Genomic DNA, 22,053 nt, shown 5'->3' on the forward strand with positions numbered 1-22,053 from the left:
TATACTGCAACTGATAACTGATAAAAAATATTCTTACAATATTCTTAAGTAATATTGATTCTGGGAAAGTTTTTTGTTCATAAATCAAATGTATGAAATGTGTAATCATTTTCCATCATTAGATTGTATGAAGATGAAAAAGGCACAAACACTTGTTAGAGTCTTGTTTTTCTTTTTGTAATTTTATTTTATTATTATTTGTAAATTTAACTAATGCGTGCATTGCTTAATTCTTGTTTTATTTGTATTCATCGATGCCTTTATAGATGTATATTTTCGTCATATTTCGTTCTTGGTGTTCAATAAAAAAGGATGAAAAATTTTCTGTAAAAAAACAAACAAAAAACTTCCAAGAAGATGGACAAAGACATGCCTACAAACAAATATGTAAGGGTAGCCGACAATGTTTAATTTTTAATTTATCTGGTTTAATCATTTATTTTAGGAGTGTTTGTGTTGCGATGACACCTAGTGGCGGAGATGCAACATTTTACAAAATAAAAAGTTGTCGGTTACCGATGTTATCACAAAAAATACGCTAGGCGCAGTCAGATATGATTAAATTATGATTATATTTAAATTCATAATTAAATCACTGTGCCCTACTCACAAAACTCTTCAAATATTAACGCAATTTAAATCATGGTGCGTGTAAAATGCGTTGTCCAAATTAACAACATTGTCCTAAACTAATTTTATATATTTATTTAATAACTATAGATGCTTGACTTTTCTTATGAAGTTATCTCTCGACTCTTATTCACTTCTGCGCCACGTTGTTATGAAATGATTGGACCGCGTGTGTTATTTCAATGGGGGAGACTAGCAATCTGTTAATCCATTATTTTATTTATAATTAGTTTTCTAGCATATTCTGTAAAATGTATGTAAAATTAAAACGTTTAACATACTCTCCAGTCATTTTAAATTATGCTGGCATGTCGTTCAATTTACCGTACTTGACGCCAAACGCCTAGAGGTCCCCCCGCAACACTGGTACAGTCCAGTGACCCATGACGTCACGGCCCTGGTCCCGCCCTCACGCTGCCCCGTCATCACTGTACGGAACTCAACTCATCATCACAGAATATATTACAGAGCCTTAAACCTGTCAGACTGACACGACATTAAAGATTAAACAGAGTTTACTCGTGTAAGTGAGTTTAAAGCCATGTTTTGTTGATAACTTGTCTTCTAATCATCAAATCAGAGCAGCAGGTGAATCGTTTATTTCGGTGAGTTTATCATTAAATCAAATGATATCTTGTACATGAGCTGTACAGTTTTACTGTGTTGTAATAATAATACTTTGTTAAGTTGTATTAGTTATATGTTATCCTTTTCTTAAATAGATACATATAAAAATATTGAAATTAGTTTTTCAGTCAAATATTATCATCGTTATTTTGAAATGAATGAATGGCTAGTAAATGAAAATGGCCAAAATGTTTCCAGCATACATGGGAACTCCTTCAGTACTGTTTAAAAAACATCCCATAATATTATTAAAAATATGTGGGAAATAGTCATAATAAAGAATGAAAGTGTGTGTCCAGGCTTGACTGGTTGGCAAGTTCTTTGTACAAGATAGAGAGATGATTTTCAGGTATTACAGGTGTGTATTACGTCACGTGGGCCTTTTGTGTTCTAATGGGACATACAGGTGTCAAATACTTTCCTTTGTGACTTTCAGTGTGTAATAGTGTCTCTGGGTGCCTTTATAAATATTGATATAAGGACTTGTTAGAGCTGTAACCTGTTATTTCCAAATGTTTCTCATTGTGCTTCTCAGGTACCACTCGTACATGATTGCGCCTGATGCCCATCTGCACTGACTGCTTTCTGATCTACTGACCCACAATGAAAGCTCTGATTCTTGTCGGTGGCTACGGCACAAGGTTACGGCCGCTCACCCTCACTGTGCCCAAACCACTGGTTGAGTTCTGCAACAAACCCATCCTGCTCCATCAGGTGGAGGCTCTGGTCAAGGTATCTAAAACACTACAGGCAGATTTAGTTTTCTTCTGAAGTATTACATTTGGATTTACATTCATTTGATGTTCACTGTTGTTGGTGTTTTTGTGGTCAGGCTGGAGTTCGTCATGTAATTCTGGCTGTGAGCTACATGTCTGAGCTGTTGGAGCGAGAGATGAGGGCGCAGGAGCAAAGGGTATTTAATGAACATTCATGTTTTAGATCAGGGGTTTTCAAACTGGGGGTCCCCAGGGATCCTCCAGAAGATTCTAAGGGGTCCCCAGATAAATAAAAAGACAAAGCAAAAGTGGTTAAAGTCTACCAAACGTTCTAACTGTTTCAGGTCCAAATGTTTCTCTCCTTTCTTGATGTATACATACTTTCCAGAACTGTATAGGTTTGCTTTGTTTCTTTCTAGTGAGTTTCTTTCACTATAGTCCCCTTTATTTTGCTCACTCGCTGGAGTTTTAAGGCAGTATTCTTAAGGCAGCAAGTAAGCTGCTTACATACATTTTTGTGAGAGACATATTTTTTTTTTTTATTGAAAAATGTTCTTCTTTGAGTTTATATCCAACATTACAAATAGCCAATTTCATTTTGGAAACAATATGTTGTATTTATAATGCCTATTTTATATTTATCTAACAGTTTAAATGTTTTTTTAACACATAAAAATATATAGATGGATTTTAGGAAGGGGTCCTTCATAAAAGTTTCATCAAATTTGGGGGTCCCTGGCATCATAACGTTTGAAAACCCCTGTTTTAGATTATACAAAAATTATTCAGACACCAGATATCATTTTTTATTAGTGGGTGCAGGAAACAATATTCATTTATGTAAGTGAAAATAGCAAAATTAAGTAAATTTGGGACCAAATTATTCAGACACTTTGACCTGATTGTGTTTTGCTTAAGTGTTTTTACTTGTATTGCTAATGTGACATTTTATACCACAGATTGAACAAAATGAAGCATTGCTTGGTCATTGGTTGAGTTAAATTGGTATCATCTAATTGTGTACTTATATTTAGCAGCTGATTTGTTGATTTTAACCCATTACACACCTTTAAAGTAATCTGACATTATCAAGAGTTCTTGTCATATTTTATTACTGTTTTCTAAACTAGTGTATAAACTGTCATAATGGGAGAAAATGTTGAAGGTGTCTAAATACATTTTGGTTTGACTGTAGGTGGAGAATATCAAATTAATACAATCTTATTTGTGATTTTGACAGCTTGGAATAAAAATCTCCCTTTCACATGAAAAGGAACCTCTAGGCACTGGTAGGTGAACATTTTCTCATCGCTTTGACGGCACAACCCTCAGCCAATGTGACAGAGAGTGTAAAAATCGTTACCTTTTTTTTCCAGCTGGTCCTCTGGCCTTGGCTCGAGAGCTGCTGACCGACAATGAGGAGCCTTTTTTCGTCCTCAATAGCGATGTTATCTGTGATTTTCCCTTTGAAGACATGCTGAAGTTCCACCAACAGCATGGCAGAGAGGGCACTATTGTTGTAAGTAGAGGCCGGCCGATTGTGGTTTTTACCGATAATGATAACTAGGTTGGACCAATAACCAATTAATTAACAATTAACAGGATGCCGAATGAAAACAAACATACATAAAATAGTGCTGAACTTTATTACAAACATTTTAAAACTTTACTGAACCATAAAAATTCAAATGTACTATTCTTTTTAAATACAAAAAATGTTGATCATTCCTGTTAGTTCATAGTAGCCTGACAAGCCAGACCCTCATCAAGATGTTTGGTCTGGAAACTCGCCATTGACGGCTCAATCTGAGGGGCGGATAAACGGTGGTCTTTCAAAAAAAAAGGTGAAGCAGAGCTTGTTGATAGATTAAACATTCACCGTATCCGGTCGGCTTAACCCCGAACACATCTTCCCTTTTTAAGAATGACTTCAGTGCCGCTCTTTGTTCTTTTCTCAGAGGAAAGCTTAACTCCAAGTCTTCCAGAGTCGCGGTCAAAGCTGATTCGAAAGATCGCCGTTCGCCAGTTTCTGTGTTACTAGAAGCACGCAAACGCAACTCGGCCGTCGTCATTATGGCCCCGCCCACCGACTCCATACACGATGTGATTGGCTTGACCAGAGTTTGGCGTTTACAGCTCAGACGTGTATTGAGAGTTGCTAGACGACACTCGCGGGCAGATTAGATTTGCTGCCACTAGGGTGCGTCTAGATTTCTAGGCTAAGTTCATAGTGCATTAACTAAGAGACTTCAAAATGTAAATGTTGAAATGAATAATATTATTAATCATAGTTAGTTACAACTCTTATTGTAAAGTGTTACCGTTTCATATAAATTCAAACAGTCATGCTTAAAGGTGGCCATCTTAAAATATACACCATCACGCATAACATTATGTCCACCTTCCTAATATGGTGTTGGCCCCCCTTTGGCTGGGAAAACAGCCCTGACCCATCGAGGCATGGACTCCACTAGACCTCTGAAGGTGTGCTGTGGTATTTGGCACCAAGTTGTTAGCAGCAGATTCTTTAAGTCCTGTAAGTTGCAAGGTGGGGCCTCCATGGGTCTGACTTGTTTGTTCAGCACATCCCACAGATACTCGATTATTATTAGTGACTTGTCTGTTTGATCGGACCACACAGGCCAGCCTTCGCTCCTCACGTGCATCAATGAACCTTGGCGACAGGGTCAATCTCAAATTTTGTGTAAAATGTGGTCTCACTGTCAGAGATTTGAATATGATTCAAACCTATATGTGCAGTTTGACCATGACCCGACCTGTGGCCGGTTCTCCACTGCTCCTTCCTTGGAGCACTTTTGATAGAGACTGACCACTGCAGACCGGGAACAGCCCACAAGAGCTGCAGTTTTGGAGATGCTCTGACCCAGTCCTCTAGCCATCACAATTTGGCCCTTGTCAAACTCCTTTCCTTAGAATCCTTATGCATTTCCTCAAATCCTTAGAAGCATTTTTCCTGCTTCTAACACATCAATTTTGAGGACGAAATATTCACTTGCTGCCTAATATATCCCACCCACTAACAGGTGCCGTGATGAAGAGTTCATCAGTGTTATTCACTTCACCTGTCAGTGGTCATAATGTTATGCCTGATCGGTGTATATATTGTATGCTCTTACACTTTATTTGATTCTATTTTAGAATACTTGATGATAATCTCTTTAAAATAACTGAAATCAAATGCATTTCTGATTTTGTTTCTGTTGCCTGCATGACGATGCAGTTTGCTTTGTCGCGTCACTAGCTTTATATATGCTACTTTGTTGCTTAACGAATGCATAAAAGTGTCCTATACTATAAGCTGGATATAAACTATTGTGAATAAATAATAACAATCATGAAATGAAACTTGCATGTGTGAAAGGACTCTCATGCGTTTTGTCACATTGTTTTAACCGCTTGTGGTAGGTACATACTGCACTAATGCAGCATCTAGTCAACAAATGAATTACTTTATAATGATATGAAAACAGGTATGGTAATGGACTGTATTATCATTTCATTGTGTGTTTTAAATCTGTATCTGAAGTGTCCCGCTATTTATAGTTTGAATTACACAAACCTATATGAGAAATGTCATTAGACAAGTACATTTTTAGATCCTAACATACTGGTATGTTGTAAATTTCTCCCTCTCCTAATTATTTCTCATACATTTTACATCTCGAAAGGAGTTAGGGTTAGGAACATTACTCCTACATTAGGAAGTGCATAATGTACATTAGGAACATTATTAAGGTTAAGGAACATTACTCGCCTGACTCTGTTACTTCCCCGCATTAACATCTGACTGATTTTTTTTTTGATTGTTGCTAGGCAACGTGGGGGAGAGGACGCTGGCGTTGTCTGTTCGCCGCTTCTCCACCCACAAATCATGTTAATGTACTATTAGATTTAGATTTTATTTTATTTCCTTATGTTTGTGACTAGTCTAACAGTCAGAGCTACAATTGGGACTGTTGCTGACTGCTGGCAGCCACTGAGAGGACGTTGTTCGTTGTTTCGCCGTTTTCCACCGCTTCTAATGTTTACGTTTGAATTGCTGCGGTTGGTTGGTTCTGGTTTGGAGGACATTTGATGTTTCTCGCCGCGACTGCTCACTGGTGGTCTCCCTTGGGCTTAAGCTGCATGGTGGCTTAAGTTTGCACCGGGCTAGCGTCATCCGGGCCATCGTCATCCGGCATGATGTTGGGATGTTCAGCTTCTCGGCTGCGCCGCTGTTCCGTCCTGCATTGCGGCCGTGGAGCGGCTTGGACTTCTGCGCCGACCCCGGTGTGTCCACAAAAGTGCCTGGAAAAATGTTCTGCCTCCTGCATGGTGCTGCGGCGATCCCCATCGTTTGAATCGTCATGAAGACCCATCATCTGGTCTTCAGCTGTCGTGCCTCGGCGATGTCATCGAGACACTGCCGCTGGGAGAAATCTGAAACATGGAGTGGACCACAGTGTGCTGCGGAGCTAACAGAGACTTCCACCATCAGCTCTGTTTCTGTTCACCATCAGCTCTGTTTCTGTTCACCATCAGCTCTGTTTCTGTTCACCATCAGCTCTGTTTCTGTTCACCATCAGCTCTGTTTCTGTTCACCATCAGCTCTGTTTTCTGTTCTCCATCAGCTGTTTTCTGTTCACCATCAGCTCTGTTTCTGTTCACCATCAGCTCTGTTTCTGTTCACCATCAGCTCTGTTTTCTGTTCTGTTTTCTGTGTTGGTTGATTGTTTGTAGTATTCTAAATTTTTACTTGTTATTCATTTTTTGTTGTTGTTATTTTTTCCCCCCTTTGTTGCACTTTGAGATTCTTCAGAATGAAAAAGTGCATTATAAATAAAATCTATTATTATTATTATTATGTTCCAGGTGACAAAAGTGGAAGAACCTTCTAAGTATGGCGTGGTTGTTTATGAAGGGGACAATGGACGAATACACCGTTTTGTTGAGAAACCGCAAGTGTTTGTCTCCAACAAAATCAACGCTGGGATGTACATCTTCAGCCCTGCCATGCTGAGAAGAATCCAGGTCAGAACTGACCCAAAAGCCATTTCACAACCGGTTACAATCATTGTACATTTTCATGGGTTAAAAACTCAATTAAAATACATTCAAACCAAAATTTATTCAGACATTTTCTCACATTATCACAGTTTATTTGCTATAGTTTAGAAAATTGTAATAATGTATTACAATAACTGAGTTAAAATGGGTCATAATAAATTAAGCTTGATAATGTCAGATAACTTTAATAGAAAGGATTAGATTAAAATCAACCAATCAGCTGATACATTTAAGTACATAATTAGATAATACCAATTTAGGTCAACCAATGAACAAGCAATGCTTCATTTTCTTCAGTCTTACCTGTAAAACGTCGCATTAGCAATTAAAGAAAAAACACTCAAACAAAACATGATCAGATCAAAGTGTAATTTTAGCCAATGTCGCGTGATTTCAGCAGTTTGAGACCCGATCCGAATCATGAACCAATACTCTGATTCATAAAGGTTAACTTTGTTTTGAAATCGGCCATCATTATATAAGTCGTTATTTATTTTTGTGCAGAAAAATCTTTCTTGTCACTTCATAAAATGATTGTAGAGCCGCTGTAGTGAGATGGGCTTTGTATCGACGTCTTTAGTGCCTTTATGTGTCTTGAGAGAGGAAATGACATTGGTGTCAATGAAGGCCTTTCTGAGCCATCGGATTTCAACACTAATATCTCAAGTATCACAAGTAAGCAATCACAAGTATTCACAACCTTTGTCATGACACTCAAAATTGAGCTCAGGTGCTCCTGTTTCCACTGGATCATCGTTGAGATGTTCCTACAACTTGATTGGAGTCCACCTGTGGTAAATTCAGTGAATTTGGACACGATTTGGAAAGGCACACAACTGTCTATATAAGGTCCCACAGTTAGCAGCATGTCAGAGCACAAACACAGCCTTGAAGTCCAAGGAATGATCTGTAGACCTTAGAGACCAGGACTCGATCGAGACACAGATCTGGGGAAACATTTCTGCAGCATTGAAGGTCCCAATGAGCACAGTGACCTCCATCATCCGTAAAGGGGAGAAGTTTGGAACCACGAAGACTCTTCCTAATGCTGCCGCCCAGCCAAATTGAGTGATTGTGGGAGAAGGGCTTTAGTTAGGGAGGAGACCAAAAACCTGATTGTCACACTAACAGAGCTCTAGCGAGAGAAGAACCTTCCAGAAGTACAGCCATCTCTGCAGCTCTCCACCAATCAGGCCTGTATGGTAGAGTGCCCAGACGGCACATGACAGCCAATCTGGAGTTTACCAAAAGGCACCTGAAGGACTCTCAGATCATGAGAAACAAAATTCTCTAGTCTGATGAAACAAAGATTGAACCCTTTGGCCTGAATGGCAAGTATCATGTCTGGAGGAAACCAGGCACCGCTCATCACCTGGCCAACACCATCCCTAAAGTGAAGCATGGTGGTGGCAGCATCATGCTGTGGGGATGTTTTTCAGCGGCAGGAACTGGGAGACTAGTTAGGATCGAGGGAAAGATAAAATGCAGCAATGTACAGAAACATCCTTGATGAAAACCTGCTCCAGAGCGCTCTGGACCTCAGACTGGGACGAAGGTTCATCTTCCAACAGGACAACGACCCGAAGCACACAGCCAAGATAACAAAAGAGTGGCTACGGGACAACTCTGAATGTCATTGAGTGGCCCAGCCAGAGACCAGACTTGAACCGATTGAACATCTCTGGAGACATCTCCATCTAACCTGACGGAGCCTGAGAGGTCCTGCTAAGAAGAATGTGAGAAACTGCCCAAAAATAGGTGTGCCAAGCTTGTAGCATCAAACTCAAAAAGATTTGAGGCTGTAATTGGTGCTAAAGATGCTTCAACAAAGTATTGAGCAAAGGCTGTGAATACTTATGTACATTATTACATTTTTTCTCAGTTTTTTTTTTAATACATTTGCAAATATATTAAACTAACTACGTTCATGTTGTCATTATTGGGTATTGTTTTTTCTAGAATTGAGAGAAACAAATGTTTTAATCCATTTTGGAATAGGGTTATAACAACAAAATGTGGAAAAAGTGAAACGATGTAAATACTTTCAGGATGCACTGTACATAAATTAACTACAATGTCCTGAACCCGCTGATATCCAAACGATATCTGGTGTCTGAATAATTTTTGGTTTGATTGTATGTACATACATACTGCTTAAACTATATGAAGCATATTTTAAGTATTGTAAAATACAGTATTTTGCATTGTTGTGACAATTTCCTGACAATTTCCCCTTCAAATTCTCATTAACTTCTCATTGTACTGCCTTTCATTTATGATGTGCATAACCTCATTGAATTGCATTATTTACTGTAGTAGAGTATATAATTACTGTAAGTAAAGGCTCTAAACATAACATGAAGAAATGTAACTATAGTAAAAGAATTTTCTTGCTGATCTCTGTATAGTTTTATCAATCAACTTTATTTATATAGCGCTTTTACAATCACGATTGTGTCAAAGCAGCTTCAGTGTCAAAAAAGACACTGACACAATAAGACCGTACAGTCGCTCTAGAGAAAACAGTGATGTTATCAGCTTATATTAACCTATCATATAGCGACAATGTTAGCAGATCAGTATTATAGTTTATAGAATTAAATAAGACCTAATTAATTAATTTTATTTGTATTTTTAGTTGAATATTTTAGTTTAATCTATATGCGGAAGCCATTTTTGAAAAATGAAATCCTGAACATATCACACTTTACAAGTTCATCTACCATGCATCAGTGTAGCTCAAACAGTGGAGCATGATGCCAGCAAAGCTAAGAACATGCGCTTGATTGCCAGGGAACGCATGACAAAATATACACCTTGAGCAATGTAAGTTGTTAGTTAGTTGCTGTTACCGAGATTTGCGCAATATCAGTTATGCCAGTGATTTCAGGCAGAAGGATTTTTTTCCTGCATGCTTCCAAAAAAAAAAAAGGTTTTAATTTTGCTGAAGTTTTCAATATGTTCCTGTATTTTGTCTCTTAGTTGCGGCCCACTTCAATTGAGAAGGAAATATTTCCTGTCATGGCAGAGGAGAGACACCTTTATGCCATGGAGCTGCAAGGTAAAGGATCACACACCTTTCCACTGACACACACTTCCAATGCAAGCATATATTGATATATTGAACACTATATTGCATCCGTATGGCGAGCCTTTATTTAGGTGTACATTCATATAAATCCTTCACAGTTTATCTAAGTAATCAAATGGGCCTTTCACACCTAAAATTGTTAACCCCAGCCCTCTTAAACCCTGTGTTAGCATAATCCTTGGGATATTTTTCCTTGTTGTCTTAACCCTGGTTTTGGAATTAGAGTATTGAAATATAGGTGTGAAAGGGCCGTTAAAGGTGCACTATGTAGTATTTTTGCAGTAAAATATCCAAAAACCACTAGGCCGGTGTTATATATTTTGTTCAGTTGAGTACCGTATTTTCCGGACTATAAGTCGCTCCGGAGTATAAGTCGCATCAGTCAAAAAATGCGTCATGACGCGGAAAAAAACATATATAAGTCGCACTGGACTATAAGTCGCATTAGGGCAGAGCTGGAGCCGCGCGCATGCGAGCACCTGCTCGCGTGCACTCGCTCGTGCCCGCTTCACTGCATAACCCGAGCAGAAGAAAGAAAGTTTGAAGTGAGTGAGAAACTTGTAAGGGACTGGCGAAAAGCAGAGGTTACTTTAACTGTGATGAAGAAAACAAAGAAAGCTAATCGTGGACTGAAAGCAAGACGGCCAGAGCTGAAGGAACGAGTCCACAGACGCTTGAACTCTCTGCCGGGAGAGGCTCAGCCGCGCGAGACGAACGCTGTGAGACTCGTTCTCTGCCGCATATTTTACAACATGCTGTTTGTGTTTTGCAGAATAAGATTTTCTTTATGGGGGCATTTTGTTTGTGTTCAGTCTTTCTAAGTTGTTGTCTATAAGTAAATATTAGGCTACAGGAGCAGCATAGAGCGCATTCTCGCGGCTATATGTTTATTCTTGTCAGTCAGTATGAACTAAATTTGATATATAAGTCGCACCTGACTATAAGACGCAGGACCAGCCAAACTATGAAAAAAAGTGCGACTTATAGTCCGGAAAATACGGTACCTACAATATCCCAAATGTTTTCAACTATTTGTAAATTGTGAGAAAATTGCTATTTTAACTGAGGACCGGGAAGTTTCAGCATTGCATTTGAGGGAGTCGCTTGTCAATCGCGTCATATCTGCGTTACCCTCGGTTTCGGCTTTTATTTGGCAGGAGCGCTTTACTCTTAGCAGTGTGAAGTGCAAGTGAACGCACGGAGTAACATCATAAAATCATTTTAAACACACTTAAATGTATCTAATATGATAAACAGAGCTGGATTACCTCCTAATCATAACCGGAAGAGCGGATCAGTGCAGGCGCCTGGCGAATGTGTCTCGTCCCGTCATAATAAAAGTTATTTGCGAGGCGGGTATTTGTGTAACAATCGCTCCAGCAGCTGTGCTCAGGTCCATAACACTCGGTCCTGCTCTGCTTTACACTACAGTAACGTTAATAACCGCATGCATGAACGTGATTTCTGCCCGTGTCCTATTTTCCACCGGCTGTGATGAGAAGACCACATGTCCCAAGATGCTGCGCTCACACTTTGCGTCATCAAACTACGCATTTGTTTTGAATAGGCGCCCTCCAGTGGACGGAAAATTGCATAGTGCACCTTGGGCTTTTATGTTTCAAGGTTTAACTTTGCATTTGTATGCCCTGGGTTACCATTCTTATTTGCATATTTACCTTTTCATTATCATTAATTGGATAATCACAGAACATAACTTAAACAACGACTTGTTTTGATCTTATGCATAAGTTAGGTAAATATATTGCTGACTGTACCATCCGGTTCAAAGTTATTTTCTTTGCTCTTTTTCTCACTCGGAAGGTGTACAGTTCTTTGAGGTTGGGCAGGGGGCGCCAATAACCCATTGTAGTTTCCTTCTGTCTTATTTTGTTGCTGAACCAAACAGACAGTTGTATATGAACACACTCAATGATGGCCTAGTAGAGCTGTGTCAGCTGCTGCTGTGGCTGGTTGAACTTCTTCAGCTGAAATATAGTTTATAATTATTAAATTATAAATGATCATTGTAGGGATGCATAAATCCTCACAGAAACTGATGTAGGATGTTATAGTATCTACGAGCTTGTCCAGATCGGTGTCTGCAGCTTTAAAAACACTCCATTTGAAGCAGTTTTACAGTTCCCGCTCTGCTTCATTCATTAGTCCGTCTTTTTACAGTCTTTATTAAAGGTTTAGCTGATTTCAGTTTCTGCTTGTAGGTCAGTTTAACATTAACAACAGTGATCAGAGAGGCCCAAAGCTGCACGTGAGAAGTGTTAAGCCTCTATCAAGCCTGGCGCCAGTGCACAAGTCTGTCCCCCCAGAACATGCTTTCATTTTGGTTGCTGACCCCCATGAGACACACTGTAAATTCTCCCCTAATTTGTTTGACCTGCCGTCGCTCCTGGCTTCCTTTCTGCTGGTGTAACAGTGGCCCAGAATATTACTGCCTCTGGGACATGTGTTTGTGTGTAATGTGATTTCTGTATTTTGGTAGTTCTCGGGTGGGATTTGTTTAGTTAAAATCTACAAGAAAGATTATAAGAGTGTCCTGGTTTCATTGTTAAGTGTGTGTGTGTGTGTGTGTGTGTGTGTGTGTGTGTGTGTGTGTGTGTGTGTGTGTGTGTGTGTGTGTGTGTGTGTGTGTGTGTGTGTGTGTGTGTGTGTGTGTGTGTGTGTGTGTGTGTATATATTACACATACCAGTATTTAATATACGTATATCCGTATTTTTATGAATTCTAAACAAACATGAACAACGCCTTGGATAGTTGACAGATCCGCGCTGCATCGTCACGAAAGTTAAGCTACACTGTGTGATATTTTCCCCCATCTAGCGGTGTAAAGGTATATAACCATCCAGTGAATATTAGTTTCTGTTCCTCTCAATTCCGATTTCGTTTTAACTCCTACGGTGGCCGATTTAGTCCAAGATTAACATGGCAATCTCCCTCTTCACATTCACAATGGTGGCATCGAGTGTTAAAGCGCGAAAGGCGAAGCTTGAATTTATGGGTATGTCCCTCTTTGGCTAATTTACTTTCAAGATGGAGGGCCAACATGGCGACCGGCATTCGAACCCCTCACCCGTATGTGTTTTCAATGGCATATTATAAACTTACGAGAATACTTTATTACTTGAAAGAAGTAAATATACATTAATGAGCACATATATTTTTGAAAGAACTAAGTGTTTTTAGCTAAGAATAAACTAAAAAAGTTACACAGTGTAGCTTTAAAGAATTAACTAATTGAAATATTCAAGCGCAAGAATCTCAAAATCAAAGTGATTTTAAAATCAATTTGTTTTTTCATGTGCTGTGTGGGATGTGGGAAGTTTACAACATCTAAAGAGCACCCCCATAAAACCAGACAGCTTTCACAGTCATATATGTTAAAACACAATCTACCACAATGTTGACTCCGCTCTGAATAGCTGAAAGCCAGGGAGATGTAGTACATTGTCAGGAATGACTTGCCTCAGCCAGGTTTCAGTGAATCACAATGCTGCAGTTTGAAAAGTCCTTATTTGTGCGGCTGAGGAGAAGACGTTCATCGGTTTTGTTATCGGAGATCAGAGGTGCTCTAGATGGACATTTGGGAACACATTCCAGAAGCCGCGTTCATGGAGGCTTGACCATACCACGCTGTTCTTTCTCCATTTGCATCTGATGGCATTTTAAGCAGCACCGACTAGAATGTTCAACAAAGATTTGAGTAATCAAACACCGGAAAAATATTATCTGTTTTTCTCTGGAAGAACTGAAAGAAAAAGAATGACTAAACACAGAACAATCAAACAAAAATAAGCCAAACCTGTTTTGTTGCTAACTAAGATAAACGTCTGTGTTCCAGGTTTCTGGATGGACATTGGCCAGCCCAAAGACTTCCTGACAGGCATGTGCATGTACCTGCAGTCCGTACGGCAGCACGCGCCTGAGAGGCTCCGCACCGGTCCTGGCTTCCTCGGAAACGTTCTTGTGGTGTGACATTTTTATTATCCTCCGTCTCCTTACATCAACATACATTAAGGGGAGATTTACTTCTTGTTTAGTCTGACTTGTTGATATTAATTATGTAGTCTGTGTCCACAAGGGGATCTCACTTTACACACTTGTAATATTTTGTAGCATCTATTTAAAGAAAGTCAGTCCACTTGACATCCATATTCATAACACGCCTGGCAGCTATTCTCAGCTTCCATTTAGTTTTTACCAGGAAACACAGAAATCCACTTTGCTGTTTGTCAAAAATATATATAAACTTACAACAGTAAAATCATAACCGTATAATTAGGCTTGTCAGACTTTTACTCAGGAAAAACAAAAATGTAATTATTCTCGAATTGTTTCGTTAGTGAATGAGATGAAAGACTGAGGGCATATAGGGCCCTATCATACACCCGGCCCAATGTGGCACCTGGCAAGTGTATTTTTCTGGTTTCAGCCTGACTTTCACGTCCTGTTACTTTCTTTAAATAGTAAATGCGTTTGTACCCATTTGGACGCCCTGGTCTGAAAACGAGGTGTGTTCAGGCACATTGTTGATGTGTTGCTATTATGAGGAACTGAAAACTACTGCACAATATTCTTTGTGTTATTTAAAGGGCGCATTAGTTATAGGCGGGTACACAGTGTGCTTACAATCTGCTTATTACACGCGCAGCACACACAAACATTTTTAAATATTGAAAATGAAAGGATTCCTCTCTTGAGAAGTGTTTAGTCTTTCTGCTCACAAATTCCTCCATGTAATCAGTGAATCTGCCATGGTGCAAGTGTGACTGGTTTTTAAAGGGAATGTGAGATGAGACTCTGATTGGTTTGTTGCACATTACGCCCAAAACACACCCATGACTCATTAAGAGACAAGGTTCAACCCTTTTTGACCATGAGCCGACCACCTGGTGCGCCAACCAATATCATCACAGTGGAGATCCATAACTAGACACAATATATGTCCAGTGAACTAACAACATGACTGAAGTAAGAGAAACATTTAGGGACAGTTGTAACTGCTTTCACTTGGTCAGATTTGTACTCACTTAAAAAGTGCAAGGTTTAAAGTTATATAGTCAAAGAAAGAAGATGCAGCTGGCTTTTAGAGGGTTAGTTCACCCAAAAATGAAAATGTGCTGATCCCCAGTGCATCCAACATATAGGTGTTTGTTTCTTCAGTAGAACACAAATGAAGATTTTTAACTCAACCGTTGCTGTGTGCCAGTCATATAATGCATGTGAATGGGTAACAATTCTATGAGAGCAAAACAAACAAAAAAAAAAAAACATGCTTGGACAACATGCACAAAAACCCTGCTGCTCCTGACGACACATTGATGTCTTGGACACAAAACGATCCGTTTGTGTGAGAAATAGAGCCGTATTTATGTAACTTTTTACCTCAAATACAACGCTATATCCAACAGCCTGGAACGCACTTCACTTCCGGTAAAGTAGATCATTATACACGCTCTGGGTTTATATCCAGAGCGTATATATTTGACCTTTGTAAAAAAAATACATAAATACGGCTCAATTTTTCACACAAACTGATCGGTTCGTGTCTAAGACATCAATGTGTCGTCAGGAGCAGCAGGGTTTTTGTGCATGTTGTCTAAGCATGTTTTTTTGTTTGTTTGTTTTGCTCTCATAGAATTGTTACCCATTCACATTAGGGTTGGGCGATGTCACTTAAATCGGCAGCTGACGATGTGTACAGTAAAACATCGCGATGGACGATGATATCGTCCGGGGGGGACGAAAAACGAATATTTTAGTTTCGTTTTCGTTTTTTCGAACTATAGCTTAGATCAGTTCAAAAAAAATCAAGACCGACCCTACCCAAGCCAATGCACCCGAGAGACCGGCCCTGCCCGACACATTAACTGTAATTATGAGCCCCATTTAAACCCGACCATTTTTGAATAGTGCGAGCCTGTAATGACTAATGAGCGGAGTGGAGCCGGTGTGATCAGCTCAATAATCCGCAGGCGCGCTCATGAACCCGCCGGTAAAATGATGTTCGTTCAAATCCAGCTCAGACATGCCATACATCTGTAGCTTACTATACTTGATGTAGCCATTAAACAATGTTTTTAATTTATGTTTAAATAGTATAGCCTAATATTATTTTTTAATTTCATCTGATTATGATAGGCGAAGTGCAAAGATGCGAGTGGGTCAGAAATGATTTTGGTGGTTATTTTTAGTTTAATATTAAGTTTTGTTTTGTAAAAAGCCTTTCTTTCGTTTTGTAAAAATTGTATCTTAATTTTAATAAAAGTTTCTTCGGCCAATTGCATGTATTTAATTAATAAGAAGCAAATAGGTAGCCTAATATGAGGTCGCGGAAGTGATCGCTTTCAATGATCATGAACTGGAGCGCGTCTCAAATAAACTGAAACGCAGCAGGCTTGCCTCACAGACATGAGGAATATGTAGCCTAAAATGTGTAGAAACGAAAAGATTTAAATAAGCATGATCAGTGTTCAGAACTCACGGTAAACAACCAGCGTTAAACAGATGATCACGGCGATAGGCGGGATGTTAAAGTTTGAGGGATTCTTTTTTTTTTTTTTTACCTCATACTGAATATGTTCGGGTGAAAGCACATTTTAAACAGGTAGCACTTATTCACACACGAACTAATCGTTGTCTCTGATGCATTCAAAAACAAGTGCTTATACCTGCATAGTTATCAGTAGCCAGTAGGTATACAGTTATTCTATTATTCTATTATATGATTTTGAATGAGCAGAAATCTGTATTGATCCGTAGATAAAATAACTGATGAAAACGTTCATCTTTCCAAACTTCCAAACATACAAACAAATTTGCACTGCAAAAAGCATCAATATTTCACTTTTGATAAAGCCAGTTTGGCATAGTGGGGGGAAAATGCACACAAATGTTCCAATAAACCACGTTGAAACTAGGCTCTTAATCTCCTATTGTTTATTTTTTTATATTTTTTTTCAGTTAATGCAGGTTATAAACCGAACTTTATAGTGATATTTCAGAGCTTACTAAAATACTTTAGCAGTTATTAGCCACACATTTTCTCAGAGCGAAGACGGAGCGCTGTTTCTGATATTAGTGAGCGAGGCGGGGAGCGGGAGATGGTGAACCCGGAACGGAGCTGGAGTGGAGGGATTTTTGAATGCTTAGAAAGAGCGTGGAGGGGAAATTGCCGCCGCTACACTCCGCTCACATAGGCTACTCTGGTGTCGACTCGCAAGACTCGCAGCGGGGTGGGGGCGGGGGCGTGGCATCACGATGGCGTTTCTCCATCGTGATGTCGCACAACCATCACGATGGACGATGATATCGTCCATCGGCACAACCCTAATTCACATGCATTATATGACTGGCACACAGCAACGGTTGAGTTAAAAATCTTCATTTGTCTTCTCCTGAAGAAACAAACACACCTACATGTTGGATACACTGGGGGTCAGCAGATAAACATCACATTTTCATTTTTGGGTGAACTAACCCTTTAAGTATGATGCAAGCAGAATATGGTACATGTACTGAAAAATATGACGTATGCTATTTACCCAGGACCCAACGGCAGTGATCGGGGAAAACTGTACCATCGGGCCTAATGTGACGATCGGAGCTGGGGTGGTTCTGGAGGACGGGGTGAGAGTAAAGCGCTGTACCGTTCTGAAGGGAGCGCACATACGCTCACACTCCTGGCTGGAGTCGTGCATTGTGGGCTGGAGCTCATCAGTTGGGCAGTGGGTGAGTTTCACACACACTTTCAGCGATACGGCTCAATAGTGAACACCCAACTTTTCTGCAGCCTTTGATTCGGAAGTATTTTGCACATTGATTTTTCTCCATAGCAATCTCAATGGAATCCTTCTAAGAATTATAAGCCATGATCCAAGCAAACTACTTTAAGATAAAGAATGACAATAATAAGGACTTTCATTCAAAGCACAAAAGACAAAACCAAGTCAAGTCAGCTTTATATCTGTAGCGCTTTACATTACAGATCATTTCAAAGCAGCATTACTGTGATAAATTGAAGAGCCCCTTTCACACGTACAGTCTTTACTGGTAAAATACTGGTAAAGGGATTGTGTGAAAAATGCCAGTAAATCAGTTCCAGCTTTCCAGTTACCAGTCAGGGAAGTTGTAACATGGGAGCCGGAGGGGTCAGTTTTAGATCGTTGAGGTCATGGCAAAAAAACATTTTTAAAAGAGCAGCAAAAATGTATAAGTTGGCTATGTAGGCTATAAGCAATCATCAGGTTGTCATTCATTGAAGGATCAAGTCAATTTATTGTAAACATATTATAATAAACACACAGGGTGGTTAGATACTGAGATGTTTGTTAACACTTTAGTACGGGGAACACATATTCACTATTAACTACGACTATTGCCTCAATAAACTCCTAATTTACTGCTTATTAATAGTTAGTAAGGTAGTTTTTGTAGCATTTAAGTTTAGGTATTGAGGAGGATTAAGAGATGGAGAATAAGGTCATGCAGAATAAGTCAATAATATCTGCTTTATAAGTGCTAATAAACAGACAATAGCCTAGTAATATGCATGATAATAAGCAACTAGTTAATAGTTAATAACTGAACCTTAAAATAAAGTGTTACCAGATGTTTTGAACCCTACTTCTCTATACTCACTTTTGGCTCGTACAGTTTTTGTGTGTTATTTTGTATGATGAGGTTTGGTTCTTCAATTGTGTTGGCCAGGTGCGGATGGAGAACGTGACAGTTCTGGGCGAGGATGTGATTGTGAACGATGAACTCTACATCAACGGTGCCAATGTTCTGCCTCATAAGTCCATCACAGACTCTGTTCCTGAACCACGAATCATCATGTGAAAACAAACCTTTCACGCCCCTCACGAAGTGCCCGAGTATGTGTTTGAAAGGTTTGCACTGGATGACAGAGAGAATCGGCTGCTGTGTTTAATGAGCATGATGGGAAAGGTGTTATTTGTGGAGTGTCTGAAGAATGCAGTCATTGATTGTGTTGTGTCTGCAGGTAAATCACATCTACAGTAGATGTTCTCCGACTAAAAGGCTGCACCACACGTTTCTGACCTGTAAAGTGCTGTTTTTATTTCCCTCCAAGTTTTTATTTGTGTTCTCCATTACTGACAATAAGCCCTGGACTCACCTTGCTTTGGGATATTTTGTTGATTTTGAGACACCTGTGTCTAGTAAGTATGTTGGTATTCTTTTTCATCGTATTTGTTTGTTTGTAAGGGAGCTATGTAATTCTTTTTGGATAAATCTCGGTGCCTGTAGAAAGAATGAAAAGTATGTTTATGTATCAGATGAAGCAGTAGCTGATTTACTGTGAAGTAACCTTTAACACCTGTAGTGTGTACTAAATTATGCAAAACATATTTTATTCATCACTCAATGTCATGCAGAAATTTGATGGAGACTTCCTGTGTCGATGAACAAAGTTAAAAACAGACATTCAAATAGAAGCTCTGATGTCTCTATACACAGATGAAGATTTTTGATGTATTTTCTATCAAAAAAATATAAACCATTGAAACATATTTTTTGTCATGTTCTTTTGAGTTTTTACTTTTAGCAATTTAAACCATTTTAACTTTTAAAGCTGCAGTCTGTAAGTTTTGCCTCTTTGTCGCCATCTCTGTTTGAAACCTGCAATTGCAGTTATTTGTGGAATTACCATCTTTACGTGGGTTGTGCACCGAGCTTGTGTGGCTGTCAGTCATTCACAGCACCGGTTGAGATACTGTACTTCAATCACAGATTCTATGTCATGGACAGGGGCGTGGGACTGGGGGGATAAAGGGTACTGAGTAACCAGGGCCCAAGGCAGGGAAGTCCGTTTTCTATACATACACATACATGGTACGGGGGCCCAGCAAGATGGTTTGTACCCAGGGCCCAAAATTTGGAGCTACGCCACTGGTCATGGATGACCATTATTATGACCGAAATAAGAATTTACCCTGCAAAGTGAACAAGTTACATGTCAGCCACTTTTGTTCTGACCAAATGAGGAAAAAAAACACATCATAAATCGTGCTAACAACGGTGATTAAATCGAAAAATTGCTTAGCTCAAATCATATCAAACCATGCAAATTATTATTATTGTTATACTTTGTTCTCAAATTGTTAATGCTAACAATATTGTATTTAGTTTGTATACGCGTTACCTTTAGATTTAGATTTCTGTTCAGTCTAATCATTTGCTTTTGATCATGGGTGAATCTCCAGTTGTCACTGATGATTGTCGTTTGAACCTTTTTGGATTACAATCCACCATCAAAATGATATGTTTAATTATTCCAGCTGCTGTGAGAAAAGGCTATCAATGATCCGCCACCTGCAGCAGGTGCAAGCCTCCTCACGTGTGTGCCGGGCTCCTTTTTTATGTATACAGACCTTGATAACCGTTGTGAATCGGGATAAGGTAAGTAAAAAAGTTATGGACTGCAGCTTTAAATGCTTTTTTGGAATGTAAATAGAAATAAGACACCAATGATTCATGCACATGATTTTTTAAATATTGTTTTTATTACAGAAATGTAGATGAAAACACATGGAATCCATGGAAATGTCTTTATGTTTTCACACTGAAAGGCAGACATCAAGTGGAAATCATTAAAGCATTCTCATGAAAATATTATAAGAATTGTTAACTATTAAATTGTGAAATATGAAAACAACTCCAGTCATTTATAATTTAAATAACAAAACATTGATATGTGTAGGCTACATCAAAGTTCACAAAAAGTCAATTATTGTAAAATAATTAAATGCTGTATTTGGAGGAAACACTGAAATGCGAGCTTGTTCACCTTATTCTCGAGTGATGTAATGCAAGGGTTTTCAAACTGGGTTCCGGGGACTCCCAGGGGTCCTCCAGAAGGTTCTAAGGGGTACCCAGAAATTAAAAGACAAAGCAAAAAATTATAATTTCTACTGAACATTCTAACTGTGTCAGTTCTAAATGTCTCTCTTTCCTTTCTTACCATATACTTTCCAGAATTGTATACAGGTATATTTGCTTTGTATCTTTCTAGTGAGTTTTAGCCCCCTTTGTCTTGCTCACTTTATTTTAAGGCAATTATTCTTAACACATCAAGTAAGATGCGTACATACATTTGTTGTGAAAGTTGTATGTACAAATAATTTTTATTTGAAAATGTTCTTCTTCAGGTTTATGTTCTTCTTCAGGTTCTTCTTTATCCAACATTAACAGACAATTTAAGTTTTGAAATATGTTGTAGGTATGTCACACACACAGAAAAATAGGGTGTCAAAATTGTACCTTTAGGGGTACAACAGCTTGTCGCTGGGGCAGTACCCTTAAAAGAACCAACGTTGTACCATTTTTACCACAAAAAGGTTCATAGTAGTACCTTAATTTGTACTCAAAGGTACTAATATGCACCTTTTAGGAGTAAAACAGGTACAAATATGTCCTTTTAAGGTTACTGCCCCAGCGACAAGCTAAAGGTACAATTTTGACACCCTATTTTTCTGTGTGCACTTACTATTTTTTCTAGTTGTTTAAATGTTTTTTTCCATACATACAAATATAAAGATGGATTTTAGGAAGGATTTATATTTGTGGGTCCTTGGCATAATAAATGATGTAATGCATCATTCATGCACACAAAAGACCACGGGCATTTCTAGTAGCTTAGTCAGGCAGGGCACACGACGTGGGGTCTCAACTAAATCTGAAGCTTCACACCAAACACTGGCTGACTTCAGTTCTACAGGCAATGAACTCCCATTTCTAACGCAGAACGGACATGTCCGCGAGTGATCAGAAGGTAAGTTATTCTCTTGCTTTTGAAATGATAGAAACTCTTGCTGAGTAGGCTACTGTTATCACACGAGCTAGAGTGCTGTTGTCTCATCTGTTCTAATCACAGCCTTGCTAGTGAG

At 39.0% G+C, this 22,053-nt stretch overlaps 1 protein-coding gene across 2 annotated transcripts; it reads left to right on the forward strand.

Moving 5' to 3' along the window:
* The first annotated feature begins 1,041 nt into the window (after window positions 1–1,041).
* Window positions 1,042–19,676, forward strand: gmppb (GDP-mannose pyrophosphorylase B). 2 transcript variants are annotated; one of them, XM_067414918.1, is made up of 10 exons: window positions 1,042–1,235; window positions 1,793–1,989; window positions 2,090–2,170; window positions 3,214–3,262; window positions 3,350–3,492; window positions 6,846–7,004; window positions 10,023–10,101; window positions 13,986–14,113; window positions 17,693–17,875; window positions 18,854–19,676. In XM_067414918.1, the coding sequence occupies exons 2-10, from the start codon at window positions 1,861–1,863 to the stop codon at window positions 18,983–18,985; spliced, it is 1,083 nt and encodes a 360-aa protein (XP_067271019.1). In that variant the 5' UTR covers window positions 1,042–1,235; window positions 1,793–1,860; the 3' UTR covers window positions 18,986–19,676. The 2 variants fall into 2 exon arrangements, with proteins under 2 accessions (XP_067271019.1, XP_067271020.1); XM_067414919.1 differs by having other exon boundaries at window positions 1,802–1,989.
* Window positions 19,677–22,053: the final 2,377 nt, after the last annotated feature.

The sequence above is a fragment of the Pseudorasbora parva genome, chromosome 14 (genome assembly GCF_024679245.1).
Source record: "Pseudorasbora parva isolate DD20220531a chromosome 14, ASM2467924v1, whole genome shotgun sequence".
Classification (NCBI taxonomy): Eukaryota; Metazoa; Chordata; class Actinopteri; order Cypriniformes; family Gobionidae; genus Pseudorasbora; species Pseudorasbora parva.

What these genes read in the sequence shown, in the direction of transcription:
- gmppb (XM_067414918.1), top strand. Translation starts at nt 1,861, where the DNA reads ATGAAAGCTCTGATTCTTGTCGGTGGCTACGGCACAAGGTTACGGCCG. An exon ending in TTATGCCATGGAGCTGCAAG is followed by an intron (nt 10,102 to 13,985) that starts GTAAAGGATCAC and finishes TCTGTGTTCCAG; the next exon opens with GTTTCTGGATGGACATTGGC. An exon ending in TCCTCGGAAACGTTCTTGTG is followed by an intron (nt 14,114 to 17,692) that starts GTGTGACATTTT and finishes CTATTTACCCAG; the next exon opens with GACCCAACGGCAGTGATCGG.